We start from the raw sequence: 18,488 nt of genomic DNA on the forward strand, positions 1-18,488 counted from the left end.
CGTCGTCTTCAAAGGCAGGCACAAAGAGGTGAGAATGCCGGCTTTTTTTTTCCCCTTTGCTTTTTGTTCGGTTATTTATTTATTTATTTATTTATTTATTTATTTATTTCCTGGTCTGGGCCGAGCTGGGCAGCGCGTCCCGGTCACCTCGTCCCCGCCGGCTGCGGTCGCTGTTTCCAGCCTGGGCATCACCCCGGGCTCGGGGCAGCCCTGGGGATGGCAGACGTGTTGTTTGTTGTTATTTATTATGGTTCTCTTTGGAGTTTTCTTTGGGAGCAGGCGTGTGTCCCGGCAGGTGGCTTCACCTTGGGGCTGGGAGGCCGGCAGCTGCCTGGGGGGTGTCCACAGACCCCCCCAAAAACCTGCCCTCACCTCCAAAATAAGAAGTGTGGGGGAGAAATCCCTCCACGCTGTCTGTGAAGTGTGTAGAGAGCTCTTCCTTTAGTTTGGGTTGGGTTTTTTTGGGGTTTTTATTTTGTGTCTGTGAAGTCTTTTCCTTCTCCACTTAATTTTTCCAGGAGGAGGAGAAATCTCATACTGGTAAATAAAAGGAAACCAATCCGGCAGTGGATTTTCCATCATTAGGGCTTGGGATAAGCTGTGGCTCCCACAGTGCGTTTATTTCTAGTGATTAAATAAGAGGATAATCGCCATATAAAGTAGTAGCAAAAACCCAAACCTTGGGCTTTTCTCCTTGGGCTGACAAGCATAATTTGGAAAGGGCAAGTCTGAACAAGCGAGAGGTAGGCATTAGGATGTGAAGTGAGAGGCCTTTACCAGTGCTGCACAGCACTTTGTTCAATAGTATTTGTAATCTGTTAAGAGGCTGCTTATCCTAATGTAAATTAATGGTGAAATTTACATTTACCTTTGCATTACATATGCACTATTTCAGAAACCTGAGCTGGAAGTAGCTGTGAAATGCATTAACAAGAAGAACCTTGCAAAATCACAAACTCTGCTGGGCAAGGAAATAAAAATCCTTAAGGTAAAGGCAGACTGACTTGTTTCCTTCAGTCTTTGTTCTATATGCCCTTTGTTGCTCCTTTCTTACAGTCTTTTTTTCCCCTCTTTCTAGGAATTGAAGCATGAAAACATTGTTGCCTTGTATGACTTCCAGGTAAATACATTCAATTACTGCAAAACATTTTGGATTGGGGAAAGGTTGAATGGAGTTTGTGAAACTTCAGTTTTTAACAAATGTTTTGTTTTCAGATGTGTGTTCTGGGGGGAAAAGTCTTCTGATAAGTTAGGGAAAGATAAACAAACACTGTTGAGCAGATCATGTGTTAGTTATTGGCTGGACCATAGAACTTGTGTGAAGTTGGCAGCTGAAGTGGGAGCTTCTGTTCCCAGGATGTAATGCAGTGTGTGTTGAATATGTCTGTGGAGGAAGCTCTTAAGTTCTCAAAATCCTAGAAGTAAAATTACCGTAGTTTATTTTTGGCATGCCCACCTTTGGTTTTCTTTCTCTGGTCCGGATAAACTCCCTGAGAAAATTTCTTTTTCCTGGGCCATGTTAAAATAGTGTGAACATGACTTTGTGGCATATGATTGTCTCCAGTTCCAGAGGATTTTAATTGGCATTTTTCTGTTGTCCTTGTGGCAGTCACTAAGTGTTAAAAATTGCAGCAGACATTTTTAGATTATTGTGGTTTCCCACAGTTGCCTTTTCCTTCAAAGTCAGCCCTGAAGATCTAATCTGAGGGGCTAAAACCAATCCGCTCTGAAACCCGAGTTATCCAATGACTTTTGGGGGGTTTTTTTCCCCCCTGGAATATTTAGTTAACTTGTCCAGTGACCCAGCAGGATTTTTCTTAGACATTAGCGATGCTTTTTAAAATAACGCTGCAGGATGGGAAGCCTGAGATGGAACCCGTGTGTTTGTGGGTGAGGGTCTGGTGCGCCGGGGGGGTTGATGTGGAGTGATGGAGTGACAGCTGTGTGACCGCGGACCCCCGGCCGGCCCTGGGGTGGCTTATCGGGAGCCTGCTGCCCTGTCGCTGATATCACGTGTCCCGCAGGCCGCCGTGTTTGTTGACATTCCTCCTTTTCCCGTGGATTGGCTCCGGTGGCTCCCACGTCACCCCAGACACGAATCCCGGCCGGCCGGAGCAGCAGTGCCTGCCTGCGGTGCCTTCTGGGGGCTGTAGTCTGGGGGCTGTGTCAGCCCTGCCCGCGGCCGGGACACCCCCCGTGTCCCTCCCTGCCCGAGCAGGGGGCTCTGGCCAGGTGCTGCTGGGGCCCGGGGGTTTATTTTGGTGAGAGGTGGAAGTGTGGGGTGTCGGGTTGCTCTGGGAGGGAGAGAAAGCTGTTGGGAGCAGGATTGCTTCTTGGAAATATTGCATTGCTCCTGAGCAGCCCTTCAGAGCTGGGCTGGCAAAGCAGTGGCTGCCTTTGGCCTCATGTGTGCTGCAGAGTAGCTGGGAAAGCTTCCTCTGGGTGCAGGCCACTTGGGGTATTAGATCTCATGGGGTTTTTTTCCTTTTCTGTACCTTCTAAATTTGCTTAATACCTTTTTTGCTTGAGGGAGTGAGTGGCTGCCCCTGCACTACTTCTGTAGTTTGCATTTGTATGAATCCTTTATGCTGCTGGGTGTGCTCATTGCAGATCTTTCAAAACTTCTGCTCTGTTCCTCTCCCTGCTTCAAATTACTGCTGGGTAGGAAGCAGCTCAAAGACATTTTCTGCAAAAGGAGCAGTTTTATCACTGTTACAATTATAGCAATGCGTTTTTCTCCTTTTGTGATGGGCTTTAGTTAAATCCTATGTATAGCAGTGTAGTCTGGTGAGATTTTTGCAAGAAGCTGTGCTAGATGCCACAAAACAAGAACTTGAGAATGGTCCAGGGGCTCAAGGCGTGCCCAGCTGTATGTTTAGTTACCAGCTTTGTCGGAGAGTCCTTGTATGACCTGAGTAATTTGATTTCTCAGACAAAATGAGATGATTTAGGGAGCAGTGGGTGTTTTATAGTGCTACCAGGGCGTGGAGTCTCATCTGGTGTGAGGTGATCGGTCACCAGACAGTCTGATGGGGTCCACCCACATAGGCTGTGTGTGTAATGTGTCTCAGTGTTTGGCCCGCTGGGGAGCTGTGTGACAGTAAATTATCTGCAAAGCTAAAAGTGCAGGTCTGTGGAAGGCTGGCTTCTGCCCACTTTTCCTGACTTTGTAGAAAAGACTGCTAATTACTCATCTTGCTCTCCCAAGACAAGATTGGTTGCTTCATTCATAGCTGCATGTGTATTTACCCTCAAAAATATATTTGCAGTTAATTGAGCCTTTCCTTGTAGGCTTTCTAAAACTGAAGAGGTTTATTCTTGTATTACAACATCATAGAGCTGAAGGAAAAAAAATACTTCCTGTGGAACTTAATGTTGCCCTGTAGCTTTGTCTGTCATTGCATTTTGTGTCCTCCCTCGCTCTGTTCTGCCTGTCAGCAGTGACTCTGACTTTTACTCGTGTACACAAGGAAATGGTTACCAAAACCACAGTGGCTGCAAGCAAGTGATTACACGCAGTGATGCTTTCATTTGCATTTTCCTGGTTAAAAACTAATGTTAACCAGGCCCCATACAACACAGGATTTTTGATTGAATGCCAGATTTGCTTCAGACAGACATTTGCAGTGCTGATATTGAGCACTGACAAGCAGCTCCCACCCTGGCACCCATAGTTTATCCTTCAAATCCAGGAAAATTGCTGTGCTACTTCTCATGTCATAGATCTTTGTGATATTGGTTCATAAATAATGACAAAATAAGAAGCTTCAGTAAATGATACTGACAAATGTTTAATGCATAAAAGTGCAGTGACTGGACTTTTATAGATCCCCTTGCTGGAGTCCTGAGAGCAGTGTCAGAACATGAGAATGGCTCACAAAATGAAATATGCATATTCCCATTATTATATGCTCATGCATTAATGAGAGGTGCTGTTAATACTTGAGGAGCCTAATGCAAGAATCCCTGCTCAAAAAGAGAATAAATCCTATTCTATTGCATTTCTGAAAGTGCTGTCTGTTTAGTGCCTGTATGGAGTTGTGGTGCAGGTTTTTCCTAGGCACAGGAGATGTTTGGCATGCAGTAAAAACTCTATTCTACCATCTGTGGGGTGCATTAGTAGTTACTGAGCAACCCCTGACTCCTCAGCTGGCTTGCAGAGGGGCTGGAGTTGGGGACCCCAGTCTGCAGCAGTCAGGGGGGGTTTAGCAGTCCAGAGGGACATCTGGATACCAGAAGTCTCTTTAGTCTGAAGGCAGCGAAATGAGCTCTTGTTCCTTAAGGTGGAAATTAGTAACAACAAGGATACAAATGATGGTTTCTGCCAGTATGGAAATGAGGTTTCTCGGAAAACTGATCTCCAGAACTCTGAGGATCAGCTCAGCTCTTCACACACATTGACACTGGAAGGTTAGCACGTGTGGTCTGGTGTGTGGGACTTACTTTGGTTTCCTTTGTGACTCAGGGCATTGATTCTGTGATCTTGATTAGCTGAGAGGATTCAATGGTAGGAAGGTAACTCTCTTGAGCTTTTCAGATCCTGGGAGCACTGTGTCCTAGACAGCTTCTTCCAGCACTACTCAGAACTAAGTTCTTACATGTAACTGAGATCTTTGGGCAATGGGAGATCCTGGGTGTGTTTTCCTCCCTGTGCTGTGCCAGCTGCCCCAGATTAAGTGTCAACTGGCTGGGTTGGTGCTAGGGCAGAAAATCTACTATTCCTGGACATAAGTCATGCTTTGGATATTAGAAAGCATTTTCCTGCATGAAATAGGAAGAAGGATTATTAAACTGGTGTGTCTTCCCTAATTCTGTGCTGTGAGCTGAGCTTGCTTCTTAAAGCAGGCTGGCTAGAACTGTGCTTGTGTGGGTAGTGGGTGGGTTTTGTGTTGGTTTTCTTTTTTTTTTCCCAATTTTTGCACGGGTGGGATGGACTGGTTGCGGCAACCCAGCTGTTAACATCACACAGGGCACTGCCGTGACGTTTGTGTTCAGCCTGTGTTACCTGAGGGTCTGCTTTCCATCATTTGATGACAGGTTGGCTTGTTGTACTCACGAGTTTGGGATGAGCTGAGAGTAATGCCTAGCTCGCTCATCTAGCACAGACTCACCAAAAATATTTCTGCTGGGATGACTGTATCACCTGGAGACAAAGAACACGGAGTCCTTGCAGTGCAGTTTTTCTCATGCACATGGATTAAGGAATGGGTGGCAGAACAAACACTTCTCATCTTAGTGATCAGTCAGCCTGGTGATAATAACAGCCTTGTCGTGTTGCTACTGTATAGCAAGTCCCTGTGATCAATAGGACGGTGGCTGCTGGGCTGTGATGTTCTGCTGTGCTGTCTGCACCATCACCCTTTTCTGACACGGAGCCTTGAGCTGTTAGTCTGCATCTTGTGTACGTGCCTGCTGCTGTCCCCCGGGACCTCTGGAGTGCAGTGTCCTTAGGTGTGTCCTTCCCAGTGCCCTCCAGCCTCATCAGCTGCAGTGCCGTGCTGGGGAGCGTGGTGTGGGATGAATCAGTGTTGCAGCAGTGTCACCTCATGCCTCACCACCTCTCGTGCCACCTCACGCAGGATCTCCTGGTCCTCAGGCGCTGCTGTTTGGGTGCCCCGTCTCGGGGAGACAGGGCTGCCCTGTGACACTGGGAGTGACTAAGGAGGCACTCTGTGTCTGGGAGATCACAGTCCTGAGGTCAGGCTGCCTGGTTAAATCCTGTTTTAATTCCATCCCCGAGCGAAGCTGGCAGGTTGCCTGGTGAGTGGGTGTAAAGTGCAGGCTTCTCTGAAGTGCCAAGCAATCCTCTTTCTGTTTGCGCTGCAGACAGGAATGGTGTGTGTGCTGTCCTGCTCCGTCAGCATCCTCGCATCTGTTGAAGGGAATCACTGAAGATTGGATCTGGCTTAATTTAGAGCTGGAAGGGAAAAGGACAAAAACCCAACCACCCGCTGCCAGTAGTTTTGTAGGGTGAGGCTTGAGAGTTTAGTGGACCAAAATGGATATGTTTGTGGAGAGTTGAGAATTTTATAGTCTTTTTTTCTTTTAAGGCTGGCTTCACTAGCTGAGTACCCCACTGTGCAGGTCACAGAAACATCTAGCAAATATTGACCACTAAATATAGACCTCAGAGGAGTCATAGGCTTTTTATAGAGGGAGTTGTCTTGCTGCATTTCTGAAGTTATGATCACCGTTTTACTCATCCTGTGTGTAAAGCACATACCTGTGTTCCTCTCACATGATGAAGGTGTCATGGAAGAGCCGGCGACGTGGTGGTTAATAGCCTCCAAAGCTCCTGTGGAAGGTAGCATTACTCAGACTATAATGACAGATCAAGGAATGTTTCCCAGGAGTAATCGGAAACTGGTAGGCTGTTGTGTTCGCAGTTTGACAGCAAAGCTCTGTAGCGGCAGAAGTGCTGCCTGTGCTGCTCTTCTTGAAGTCCCATCAGTGTTTCCACCATGAAAATTTCCACTGTGTAAATCCTTGTGATGACTGAATGCATTTGGTTGGAGTGAGCAAAGATTTGGAGGATAGATGGGAAGAGGTGCCTCGTAATCAGTGGCTGGATGGGATTACATTCAGATGGAGAAACACTGTTTGAATTTATTTTGAGTATTTATATGTTCAAACCACAGCCTAATTAAAAGATTTAATTTTGTGGCTGGACCGAACTTGCTCCTAAACTGCAATAAAACTGTGTTTCAAAAGCTCATCTTAATGCTCAGGCTTATCTAGAGAACTGAGGATACAGTTCACTTTCAAGTGTCTTCCTTTCTCCTCTCCCTTTCTTGCACCACCTGCCTTCCCACCTGTTGATACCAATTGAAAAGCTTTGCAGAACAAGCAGACTAGCAAACAGAGGGTTGGTGCTGGTGGTAGGAATCCAGGCTGGATGGCTCTGCTTTGCTTTGGCAAAGCACCTCGAGAAGCTCTGGTCCTTGGAAGTGGATGTGGGTCATCCATGAGGTAAACTGCCTTCATCCCAGAAGTGAGATACAGTGGGAAATGGGCAGCCAAACACAGGGGTGGTCAGCAAAGGTGGTGGTCTTTGATTTGCAAGGGGGTTTGGTTTGGTTTTGTTTTCAAAATAAGTACCGGTGTTTTTGTTTGCTTTCTGTTGGCTGGGTGTTGTTTTTGTTTGGGTTTTTTTGCTGTTACTTACGTTTATGTAACAATAACAAACGGCACACTTGGTGGAAAATGAACAAGAATGATGTGGTCTTCACATGCAATGTTTCTCAGATACAGACCTAAACGTATTTTGCTTAAGCAAAAGCATCTTAATTGTCTTCAGATGTTATGGTTCCTCTCTGAGAAATGTATTAAAAAATGTTCACAGCAGAATCCAGCAGAGCCCTGCCCATAGATAGCTTTGCAACCTCTTCTGTGCTTGCTGTATAGCAAAGAGGTGCTTTAACTGTACTATATCTCCTGGATTATAATGTGCAGACCTTAAATATCACCATAAACGTAGCGATGCTGTCAAAATGCAAAGTGAGGATCTCGGAGCTGCATTTGTTTACTAAGCAAGGTTGTTTCAAGGGGGGCTGATAGAAATGAATCAAATTGTGCATCACTGGTTGCTTAGGGCAATAATGTTCTGTCTGGCTGCAGGAGCACCTGGCCTGTCTCCCAGCATCAGAGTAACAGGAGGAATTAGGTCAGCTGAGCTGGCATAGTAGGGATCAACCAGACTGTGGGTGGGAGGGGGGGGATGAAAGATGCGTAATTTTAAGTCATTAGAGATCCCATTTAGCAAAGTGTCTTTAAATGTCCAGGAAGGCAGGGCCTCCTAGCTGGGGTGTGAGAGCTGCTGGTGTGATGGGGAACCCCAGGGGCCACAGTGGGGTCCCGTGGTGCCAGGCAGGGCTGGGAGGCAGCCCCGGGGGCTGCGGGGTGGGCTCTGTGTCCCCTCTCTGTGTGTGCTGTGTCCTGTCACCCTGTGCACAACTCAGCCACGGGGGGACTTTCTCTCTGAAGGCTTCATTTGCATTTGATGTTCTCTTCATTTAGTTGGCAATTGTAGCCAGCATGTTAAATATGTTAAAAGTACCCATTTCTCTGTTTTTTAAATACTGCAGATTTGAGCCCATGTTTCTCTGGCTTCCAGTGGCTGGGTTCTTTTCCCCCTCTTAATTTAAGACCATTTTTATTTGAAAGAAAACTTTAATGCTTTTTTTTCTTTAAATTCCTTATTTCCACACCTTTGTGATAACAAGTGTGTTTGTTTTCTTGAATCTGGTACATGAAGTCTCACATAAATGGATATAAAAGAGAAGACTCGCAAAGGCCAGTCACTCATGCAGCTGCCATAGAAGAGCTCAGGGAGGTCAGACATTTTCAGAGTTGCTTAAAAAACAAACAAACAGAGAAGACCAACAAAATAACCAAACCACTCCTGCAGAGTATCAGATTGTGTTGGGGATATACCACTAAAAAACAAGCAATTCCCAACTTTATCAGTGGAACTACATTAATCAAACAAAAATCAAACTTCAGGACTTGGTCACTTTGCTTGTACTTGCACATATCTCAGTAAATTAATATGTCTCAATGACTGTCATTAAAACTGAAATGTTCACATTTCTACTGTGTTCTCCACCTTGACCCCCAGCTCTCTCCCCACAACTCCTGCTCATTGGGCAGGCTCATAAAATGCAACTTTACAGTATGCAAGGATTTAATTCCAGTACATGTGACTGAGCTTAAGGGAATGGGGAATTCAACCTTAAAAGTTCAGTTCATAGCATGGCTGTGACACAGAAAGGAGATAAGGAATAAATACAGAAAAGCAAATCGGATCTTGATTATTTTTATCATTGTTTTTAGAATTCTGCAGTTTCCTCTCTTGATAGTATTAACATAATGCATTGCCATTTGCAAAGGAGCTTGCTTTTGTTCGAAAAAGCTTCTAGGTATTATTCTGCCTGTTGGCAAGGGGGGTAACTACTTCCTTCTACTCTGGGTCAGGAAGTCCAAACTTTTCAGGATTCTGCTGGCTTTTTTTTGGTCTACATTCTCTTATCCTTGCTGGGCTGCTGCAGCTGCTGCATGCAGGTGTGGCCTGCAGCCAATGCTCTCGGGCAGTGATGCCACCCCAGGAGTTGGCTGGGGGGGCACAGGCTGCTGTAGGAGGTGCAGCCTTACCCCCAGAGCAAAATGAGGGAGTAAGGAGGGATTGCTTTTCAGTGTTCCTGCAGCACAAGTCCTCAGTTTGCTCTGATGTGCACGTTTTTGGTCTTGCCTTGAAGCTCTGTGACCTGTGAAACCCAGCACTTTGTCTCTCTACCCCATTATGACCTGAATCCCATGGTCTGGTTTCTGTGGTCAGGCTCAGATGCAGCTCCAGCTGTGGCCTGCTGTGCTGTGCTGCTCTGCAGAGGCCCCGTCTGCCTCTGAAGGAGAGCCAGGTTTTTCTCTCTGAGCTCTCTGCAAGTGCTGTGGTCACCAGTCATCCAACAAGTGCCTTGGATCTCAGGGCTTTGGTGGAGGCCAGCAGTGAAGTTGTGTGAAGCCTAGAGCAGAGTGCCCAGCAGTGGGAGTGTGACCAGCACTGCTGCCTCTGCCTGCAGGCAGGGGAGGGGCTGCTCTGAAGGAACCTGCTGAAAGCTCCTGTCCAGTGGAAGGGATGGGGAAGTTTCTTCAGGTCACTTGAAGACTGAGCTGCCTTCCCAGCTGTGCTCCCATTTGTCCTGGGTGGGATGAGCTGCCTGGCAAACAGCAGCTCTGTGGACATGACGTCTCGTTTGGTTTTTAATGTCATGCAGGCAGACTTCAGAACCGTTGCCAGGAGGATGGGAAATACTTTCCCTCCCTTCCTGAAGCCTGTGTAGAACCAAAGGATAGCCTTCCTGCTGTTTTTAATCTGCCCTGAAGTACAACCTGTCCTGAAACAACTCATCAGATTTACAGTGGAGAACATGTAGTGCTTGGAATGGGGCAGTGCAGACCCTTGGCATCACTGTTCTTCTCGTCCTACAAAAATTTGCCTGCTGCAAGGGCAGCCATAAACCATTTCTGTGCTGCAGGGCCTCCCTTCTGCTTGCTTAGTGCCTCTGCTGATGCTCTGCATCCTGGACAAGCTGGCAGGTCAGTAGGAAGTGGAATGCAGTTGAGAGCCAATGCAGAAGTTCGTGGACCTCTCTGGGTCTTGCTTTCTGGTGCTTATTCCATGGGATCTACAGAAAGAAACTAGAAGCCCTCATGCTTCTGGGAAGTCACAGATCTGCTGACCATGGTAATAACACTGTCCAGTCAGTAGCAGTAGGTTTTATTGCTGGACCTGGATGTGTCAAAACAAGCAAAGGTATTGAATAGGCTGGGATGGTGGTGTGTGTTGTTTGCATGTCACTTGCTGGACCTTGTGCTTTTCTGTGACTGCTACTGTAGCCCAAGATTTATCACTTTCAGGGTAGCCCTTACTCAAGAGGAAAGTGGCTCCTGATTCCTTATAACTTACTGACTCTCTTGGTTCAGGACTCTGCTGGCTGCATGACTTGAATCCCAGAAGTCTGTCCTAAAACATACTTTTGTCTGGCTGTGAAGCTGTGTCTGGGCTTGAGAAACATTCTGTGGTATTGCATGTCCATGCAGAGAGGAGATTATACTGCAGTGAGTGCTTTCCTTTTCTTTCTTCATCTGAGTTAATTGTTGTCTGCTGAATTGGAAACCTGTTCAAAATGTTCCTGAGTTCCTTATAGAGGTTCAAGAGGAGTGAGGAGGATGACCAGGGATAGAGAACAGGTGAACACAGGAGGCTCTGAGACATGTTTTTCTCTTCACTTGAGGTCAAAAGGCATGTAAATACCTTATAGCTGTTTGCTTTGGATCAGTTTTCCAGAGGATGATGAGCATTGGTAGGTGCTCCCACATTTCAGATTGTCTCTTTTGTTCAAATGGTTGCGTCAGGAGATAATCCTTGCAGAGCATGACAGTTTTCCTTTCCCTCTCCAGGGGTTAGCCTGCTCAAGCCAAGCTGTGAGCCCCAGTGAAATAATACAAAGACATTTTACTTTTTTTGCAAGTTTCTTCCATCTCTTGAGGACAGTGGGTTTGTTTTTCCCCAGCCCAGTGTGCTTGAGAGGCCCTGCCTGAGGTAGTGGCTTTCTAGGTGCCATTGGCCTGGGAATTGGCTCCTGTAAAACAAAGTTGTGTTTATTACAGACTGTGTTCATGATTCCAGTTTCACTGTCAGAAAGCAATGACTAGAGACCATAGGCCAGGAGGGCACCAGCTCCATGAGATCCCATTGGCAAGATAGGAGGATGCAGTGTGCTGTGGTTCTGCTGCAGTGAGTGGGGGAAGTAGCAAAAGTCAAAAAAAAAAAGATGGAAAAGCTTAGCTTTCTGTTGGTGTTATCTTCCACTGTCAGACCCTCAGCTTTGCTACACTGCTGTTGTGTTGGTGCAGTTGGTTAAGTCCCAGCCTCACTTAGAGAGATCCATGCATGGCAATTATCTTGGCTTGGCAGTGCCTCTGGGTGCTGTTGGAGAGGTGGTATGGGAGATATCTCCTGAGTGGTACAAACCAGGAACCTTTGCCATCAGAGGGAGGCCAGCAAACGGGCTGATCTTCAGGAGGGTAACAAAACCAGTCCTAAGGACTTGAGTCCATACAGCTCCTCTCCTACAGACAGCAGGAGCTTTGTCAGCCCTGTGGTGCTCAGCACATGGTTGTAACAGTGGACCTACATTTGTGTTCAAAGTGTTCCTCCCGTATCCCCCAGTCTTCCTAGAAAGGAAGACTTGTGTGAGGTGGAAGCCATTCTTCACTGGTTTTACCCCAGAGCCTGTTACAGCACTGATCCCTCATAGATAGGTGAGAACACTGTGCTGCTGAGAGACTCCTGAGTGTTGTGTAATCACATTTCCACTTTTTTTCCTTCCTGAGCACCTTTCTAAACTCGGTGGCAGGCTGAGTGCAGGGGTAGAGTGCAGAGGAGGATTTTTCTAAGGAAAATTCCTCTTGCTGACTTTTTAAGCTGTGGTGGGAGGATGACTAACTGTGGGTACACCCAGACATTTCCCTTTGGACACACCTAAAGACACACTTTCCAAGAAGATCATGCCACCTTCCCATATGGGTGGAGAGAAAATTTAAAGGGAGACGGGACTGCTGGGTCTTGATATCCATGATGCCATCCCTCCTAGTGTCCCAGTGAGGAATTTTAGCAGAGCACAGTCCTGGGGTGATTTATGGTGTACTGCTAAACGAGATTTCTTCATTTCTTTGTCCTCCATCAGCAGATGTGTGTTATTTGTAGACAGCAGAGGCTGTTGCCTATTTTTACACTCAATTAAATTGTAACTTCATTGCTGGGGCCTCTGCTGCAAGAAACACAAGTCAGGCAATGATCCAGACTGATTAATTATCAACTTAATGCCTTTGGCAGAGGCCTTTTGCTGCTATTGTGGAGCATGGTCAGGGTGCTGCTGGACTTTGTGATGAGAGGAAAAGTTTGGGTGTTGTCTCTGTGCTGTTCCCTTCATTGAGCTTGTTTAGTGACAGGATTAGCCTTGGCTGCCCCAACTGGCACATGTGAATAAGAGGTCCAGAGGAAATTATCTGTAGTGCTTCTTGGACATGAGCCTCTGCAGAAATTCAGCAAACTGTCACACTTTTCTTGTTGCTGATATGGAAACAAGTGGGCTGAGTGTTTTGGGTTTTTTTTTTTTTTTTGGAGAAACTGGTAGCTTGCAAAATTTGGCTTGTAGTATTTTTTCCTTGTTTTGTTAATGAACAAATCATAAATATAGTGGAAGGATAAAAATGGACAAGAAATAGTTTCTGCTGCTGAATCAGCTTGAGAAAAGTCCATCAGCCTGTTTGAGAAACTAGCAGTGTCTTTAGACAGCTGACTCTGTTGTAACCAGAGTAAACTCTACTGGCTTTTTACAAACAAGAGCTTGTTTCTGGGACTCTTCCTGAAATAAATGTTTAGTTTTGTTGGCAAAATTTTACAACTCTCTTTCTGGTAATTGGGTCTTGAAATGCTGAAGCTGCAAATGTGGAAGTTGTTCTCCCTGCTACAGGCATCTGTGATCTGAAAATACCCTTGCTAGATGTTCCTCTGCTGTGGTGGGTGTGTGTGCATCCAGGGGATGGCTGAGGGAGCCATCTACTTCTCTCCTAGAAGCCTTTTAGACATTGCCCTCTTATCCCATCAACAGAGGGTGAAGAGATAAAACCACCAACCACCAAGGTCATGTTGTTGGGAAGTCGAGCATCTCCCTTGCCAGTGAAGGTCCTTGTTTAACCCTGGTCACTGTACATGCTGGCTGCCAAAAATCAATGGCTTGCTTGATGATGTTTGTTTGCAGAGTCTTTAAATAATGTAGAATGGAAAAACAACCAAACTGCTCAGTGTACATTAGTTGTTGGCTAACAAACTATTACAAATATCTTCTGGGCTTGGTTTGTGTAAGCTCTGCTTCCTCTTCATTTTCTACATAGGTAATAATATACTGAGCTTCCCCAAACCCAGCTGTCACTACACATTTTCATATATGGAGTTATTGAGCTGCAATGAACACAGCATGTTTAGCCAAGAAGTGCCTATGAAAACTGTTGCTGTGGCACTGATGAACTTGGTGTGGGCTGCAAAACCCACTTCAGACACTTCCTTTGTGCCCAACAGTTGCCTGGCACTGAGCTCCCTGAGCAGCTGCACTGTACTTCTGGTGTGTCTCATGTCTTCTGGTACATCTGGGGCTGGAGTTCCTGTAGAACTGAAAGTCCTGATCAACCTTGGCTTTCCAGTGTTCCTGCTTAGGACAGCAGGAGCTGGTGGGCTTCGAACACTCCTGAACATTCTCCCTCAGCGCTTTGTCATGTGCAGAGCTTGTAATGATGCTTGGGATTTTCTCCTTGCACTGCTTCCCTTTGACTGGTGCTTTTAACCACAGACTGGTTTCCCACTTCACCCAAAGTGTGTATGAAATTGGATGACTTAATGTGTGCTGCTTTCAAACACAGGGGTTGGAAAACAAAGCCTGTTTAAAGTAGTGCTTGTCATGCAAGGAAGTGCAACAAACGCCTTCTTGAAGTATCAGGGAAAATTGCTTTCTGAGCAAACAAGGGGACTTCAAAAAGCTCAGCTGGGCTTGGCAGTGAGAGCAGCTGTAAGAGTCGAGGGTGGCCCTGGGCTGTGGTGAACACTTGAACCCGGGGCTGCCTGGTGCCTTGGGCCCCTCTGGGGGAAGGTGGCCGTGCAGCTGTGGCTTGAGTCTCTCAAATCACAGGTAATTCAGCTTCCTCCTCTCTCCCCCTCTTCCTCCAACCAGTGTTCCAGCCAGCATATGAAAACCCAGAGTTCACGTTGTGGGGTTAAAAGAGGGCAGAAGAGAAAGGATGGGAGGTGCAGAGGACTCGAGGCATTGACAAAGGCAGGCAATTTGGTACAGGCTTGACAGGAGGTAGAGTCCTGTGGGCAGACCAAGATGAAAGGGACTGAGAGCAGACACTGGAGACTGCTTGGAAACCAAGCAGCTGGTAGGGTGGATGCTGGAGATTTTGAAATGATAGTTGGGCTCAGAAGAGGAATCGGATGGGCAGGTACCTAAACAGCCTGTAAGTGAAGTCATGCTGCCCCAGTGCCATGGAAATGAAGTCTCTTGCTCTCTGCCACTACTTTTAGAACTTCTCTACCCACTCAAGCAATTGCTGCCAGCTCATGTCCCTGGCTGGGCCTTGAGTTGAGGAGTGACTTCCAGTTTGTGGGCTTTAGGAGTGACTTAGTTCACAGGTTTTTATGTAATAGGTCTACTTCTGTCTGACTTCTGTTCAACAACAGGATTTAGTCATTAGGCCTTCTGGGTCTACCTGGGGTTGAAAGATCTGCCTGATTTCATGTTTGTTCTGCCAGTAGTTTGGTGGCTCTGCCAGACACATGCCAGGCAGCTGCTGGTGTCACCACATGCTGTATGGTTGTGGGGGACTTCACACTAACCTGTGATTGTACTGTGGATATACAGTCTTGTACATGTTTCCTAAGGGCAGGGTCCTGGGGGAGAGGGTCAGCTAAGGCAGGAAGTAAACTCTCAAGGTGGGAAGAGCATCACAGGGCAGCATCTGTAGGAAGTTAGGAAGACCAGTGTTTGGCCTGGTCTCAGCTGGTGTTGACCCCTAAGATAATCCAGACAGCTTTACCCACCTGATAATGGCACTCTGTTAATGCATGTGGAAAATCTGATTGGCCAGTGTTGCATTTTTTACCCCAGATCCTTCCATTTTTTACCAGCAACTGAAGGTGAATCTCTTGGGCACTTTTCAGCCATGGGGTTGAACTGCAGGTCCCAGAGTTGCATTGCTCTTATCTCTCTCCTCAGACCAGAGCTGCTCACATGGGCATAGCTGCTATAAAGGGCCCAGTTAAATGTGGACATGATTAGGGCTCTAAGATAGAAGTGTGCCAGCATCTGTGTTGCGTGCCACTGTTAATCCCCAGGGCTGGAGAGGACATGAAGACCCAAGCCACAATACAGGAGATCAGCCTGATTAAACAGATGCACACTCAGAAAGCAATAACATGACATTTTTCAAAGTAAGCAATCTTCCAGGAATTAACCGATAATGTTTTTACCCTCTCTTCAGTCAGACTCATAACAGAGCACAGATTATCTGTTTAAATGTAAGTGCAGCAATTAAGTGTGTGAAATATTTCAATGCGTAAATCCCTTATTTTTCTATTTTCTATTTCCCCAGGAACTGGCAAACTCTGTCTACTTGGTTATGGAGGTGAGTGTGTGCTGCCTTTTTCTGTTTTTACCCTTTTTCCCTCTTTTAATTTTTTTTAAGCTTGTTTTGAGCGGACCCAGCGAGTTCACAAGTGGTTCTTCCTGCTGGCAGTCTCACCTGTGATGCTTTGCTAATCTAATCTGCAGCTGCAAGCCTTTGAGAGGCAGAGCTGTGTGGGTGCAGATAGCAGCAGAGGGATTTTTCATATTGCTGCTGGCAGAAGGTCGTGCTGGCACAGGCTTGAGCAGTCAGACGTTTTACCTCAAGGGTCAAATGGGTGCTCCTGGGTGGCATCTGCTTCAAAGATACATGGGGAGAGAATTTTCTCGACACAGCTTACCTGCAAAGCTTGTGAAATGTTTTCTGTCCTCTGCAGTTTTCACACTGAGGTCTTGTTGACTTTTCTTAATGATGTGAACACTGATGGGAGGAATTTCAGCTTCCAGCTGTGGCTGCTCCCAGGCTTTCCTCAGCCAGCTGGCTGGTGGTGTCTCCAGTGGTGACCCTTCTGCTTTGTTCTGGTTTTACCTTTCTCTCTGATGTGCACAAGAGCTGGTTAATGCTGGTTGATGTATCATAATGCAGCATAACATTTGGGGGAAATGGGACAGGAGAGGAACCCACAGGAATGGGGTTTTCCCTGCCAACTTCCGAATATGTATTTTGACACGTGTTTAAATACTGTGATGAGCCTGCCATCCTAGTGAAGTTTACTGTTTTTCTTTTTAATTTTTGATTTGCCTTACATTAACTGAGCTTTCTGTTCTGTTTGCAGTACTGTAATGGTGGTGACCTGGCTGACTACCTTCACAGTAAGTAGAACAGTATGGAGAATATCCTCTGTATTCAGAAGGAAATACTGACTGGTTTAGCTCCTTCAAGTTTCTGGGGCTTGTACAAGATCTAAGTAAGCAGATTGTATATCCTTTTTTCTTTTTAAATTCCTGCAAAATAAAAAGTATCAGTGCCCCTCTTCTGAGAGGTTCACCCTTGGTAATCATTTGAAAACTGAGACTCCATTACAATAAAAGCTGGTTTTATAGTCCTTTCTATGCAGGTCAGTAGTGACTGTTGTCAGTAGTTATGTATTTTAGTTACAATGGCCTTACAGGTTAAACATATTTCAACACTGCTGGGGACACAGTTTGTCTTTTCTTGGTCACTGGCAAAAAGCTGTTTATACTGGAGCCTTGCAGTCCTGTAGGGTCGGATTAAAATAAGATCCCAAGAGTATATTTCACATTCTTTAAGTTTACCCCTAAGGGTGTTCCCACATCTAGAGCAGAACACATTTTCTATTTCAGTGTATTGAGGGTGACTGTAGTGTAGCCACTCGTGCTGTGGGGGTGACAAAAACTAGTGACTTCAGGGTCTAGTGGAGACTACAGCACAGGTACCTGGGCCTGTGGTGCCTTGAATAATTTTTGATGAGACTCAAGGGTGTCTCTGCCATCAAAGCAAATGAAAAATGCTTTGCCAGCTCTGTTGCTGGGACTCAGGCTGCAGTCTCCCAAGGTATTTTTCAGGGGAGCACATGGCAAAGATACAGGATCCTGGCCTTTGAGACAATCACCTTGCACCTGAGTACCTAAAATAAATAGGATAACATGTTTAACAATTTACTTAGCGGCAGTCAGAAACAGCCTTTTATTTTTTGTTGCCCTGACTGAATTTTTTTCCTTTAAAGTTGCTTTCTTGATGTTTTGCATGTTAACTAGAAGATTACTAAATGTAAAGAGACAAGTTTAATCTCATTTTATGTGTGGCTCTGGGTCATGGTTAAACAAAGTTTGTTCACATTGTTCAAATTAAAAGCTAGTCAGCTGGATAATACTTCAGGCTCCTTACTGAGGTGTGTGATGCCTGGAAATGGCAGAAATTGAAGGATTAAAAGCTAAATTTACATTTGCCCCACAGCTAGTGTTGGTGTCCCTAGAATGATTATTTGGGGCTTGATGCTAGCACATTGCACTCTATTTATACAGGCTAATGAATTATGCTTGTGGACTTCAGTTTTCAGAAAGAATTTATTACTTGAAGGGGGAAAAAAAGGAATATTTTACCTTTCCTGTGTTTTATTTGTTTAAAATGTGGGTGAGATAGAAGTAACAGGCATTTGGTTTTTAAAATGCAGGTTTAGTGTGCTTTGTGTTATCTAAGTGATGGTGTTTTGCATCTCTTGGGTATTGCTGTGCTTTAAAAGGAGTGTCTTTGGTGGTGGTGGAACAGTTATGAACACTGAGGGTGCTTTTGTATTTGGTACCTTCTTTTTCTCTTTGAATACAAGTGCAAATTTTATTCATAAAATGCTTTTTTAAAATAGCAAAACTTCAGTTTTACCAATGCATGGGCTTTGAAAGCCAAAGTTTTTAGCTTTCATGCCCACGAAATGAATCTTGCTGTTAAAGCACTGGGCTGTGCACTCTTCTTGGCAAAGCTGTGTGGGTAAGCAAGAACACAGCTTCTGGCCAAATGACTTACAGAAACAGGGATTTGTCGAAAATCTTTCTGTTCATACTGCTGCTTCTGTGTGTGCATTGTCATCTTCTCCCTTCAGCCAACCCCCACCGCCAAAAAAACCCCAAGAAAAAAGTGAAGCATGCAGTTGGTTAGGCTGTTAATACAGCTCACTTCCTTCTTCATCAGTTGAGATTACTTGGGAAGCTGGTGGTTAGTTTGAGAAAGCGATGGTGAATTTTATTTTCCAAATAAAATTCAGTTTTACCCCAGCTGGGTCTGTTTGAGCGTTG

General features: G+C 45.6%; 1 protein-coding gene across 1 annotated transcript in view; it reads left to right on the forward strand.

The window, feature by feature from the left end:
* Position 1: 1 nt before the first annotated feature.
* The window catches only part of ULK1 (unc-51 like autophagy activating kinase 1), a gene marked incomplete at its 5' end in the record, with an annotated part of 77,453 nt that continues 58,966 nt past the window's right edge, over positions 2-18,488 (forward strand). Inside the window, 5 exons of the mRNA XM_029961220.1 lie at positions 2-28; positions 896-988; positions 1,079-1,120; positions 15,706-15,738; positions 16,514-16,550. Coding sequence (XP_029817080.1) covers positions 2-28; positions 896-988; positions 1,079-1,120; positions 15,706-15,738; positions 16,514-16,550 — 232 coding nt within the window. The remainder of the gene's footprint in view (positions 29-895; positions 989-1,078; positions 1,121-15,705; positions 15,739-16,513; positions 16,551-18,488) is intronic.

This window comes from Manacus vitellinus, unplaced genomic scaffold (genome assembly GCF_001715985.3).
Source record: "Manacus vitellinus isolate BGI_N305 unplaced genomic scaffold, ASM171598v3 scaffold_31_pilon, whole genome shotgun sequence".
Lineage (NCBI taxonomy): Eukaryota > Metazoa > Chordata > Aves > Passeriformes > Pipridae > Manacus > Manacus vitellinus.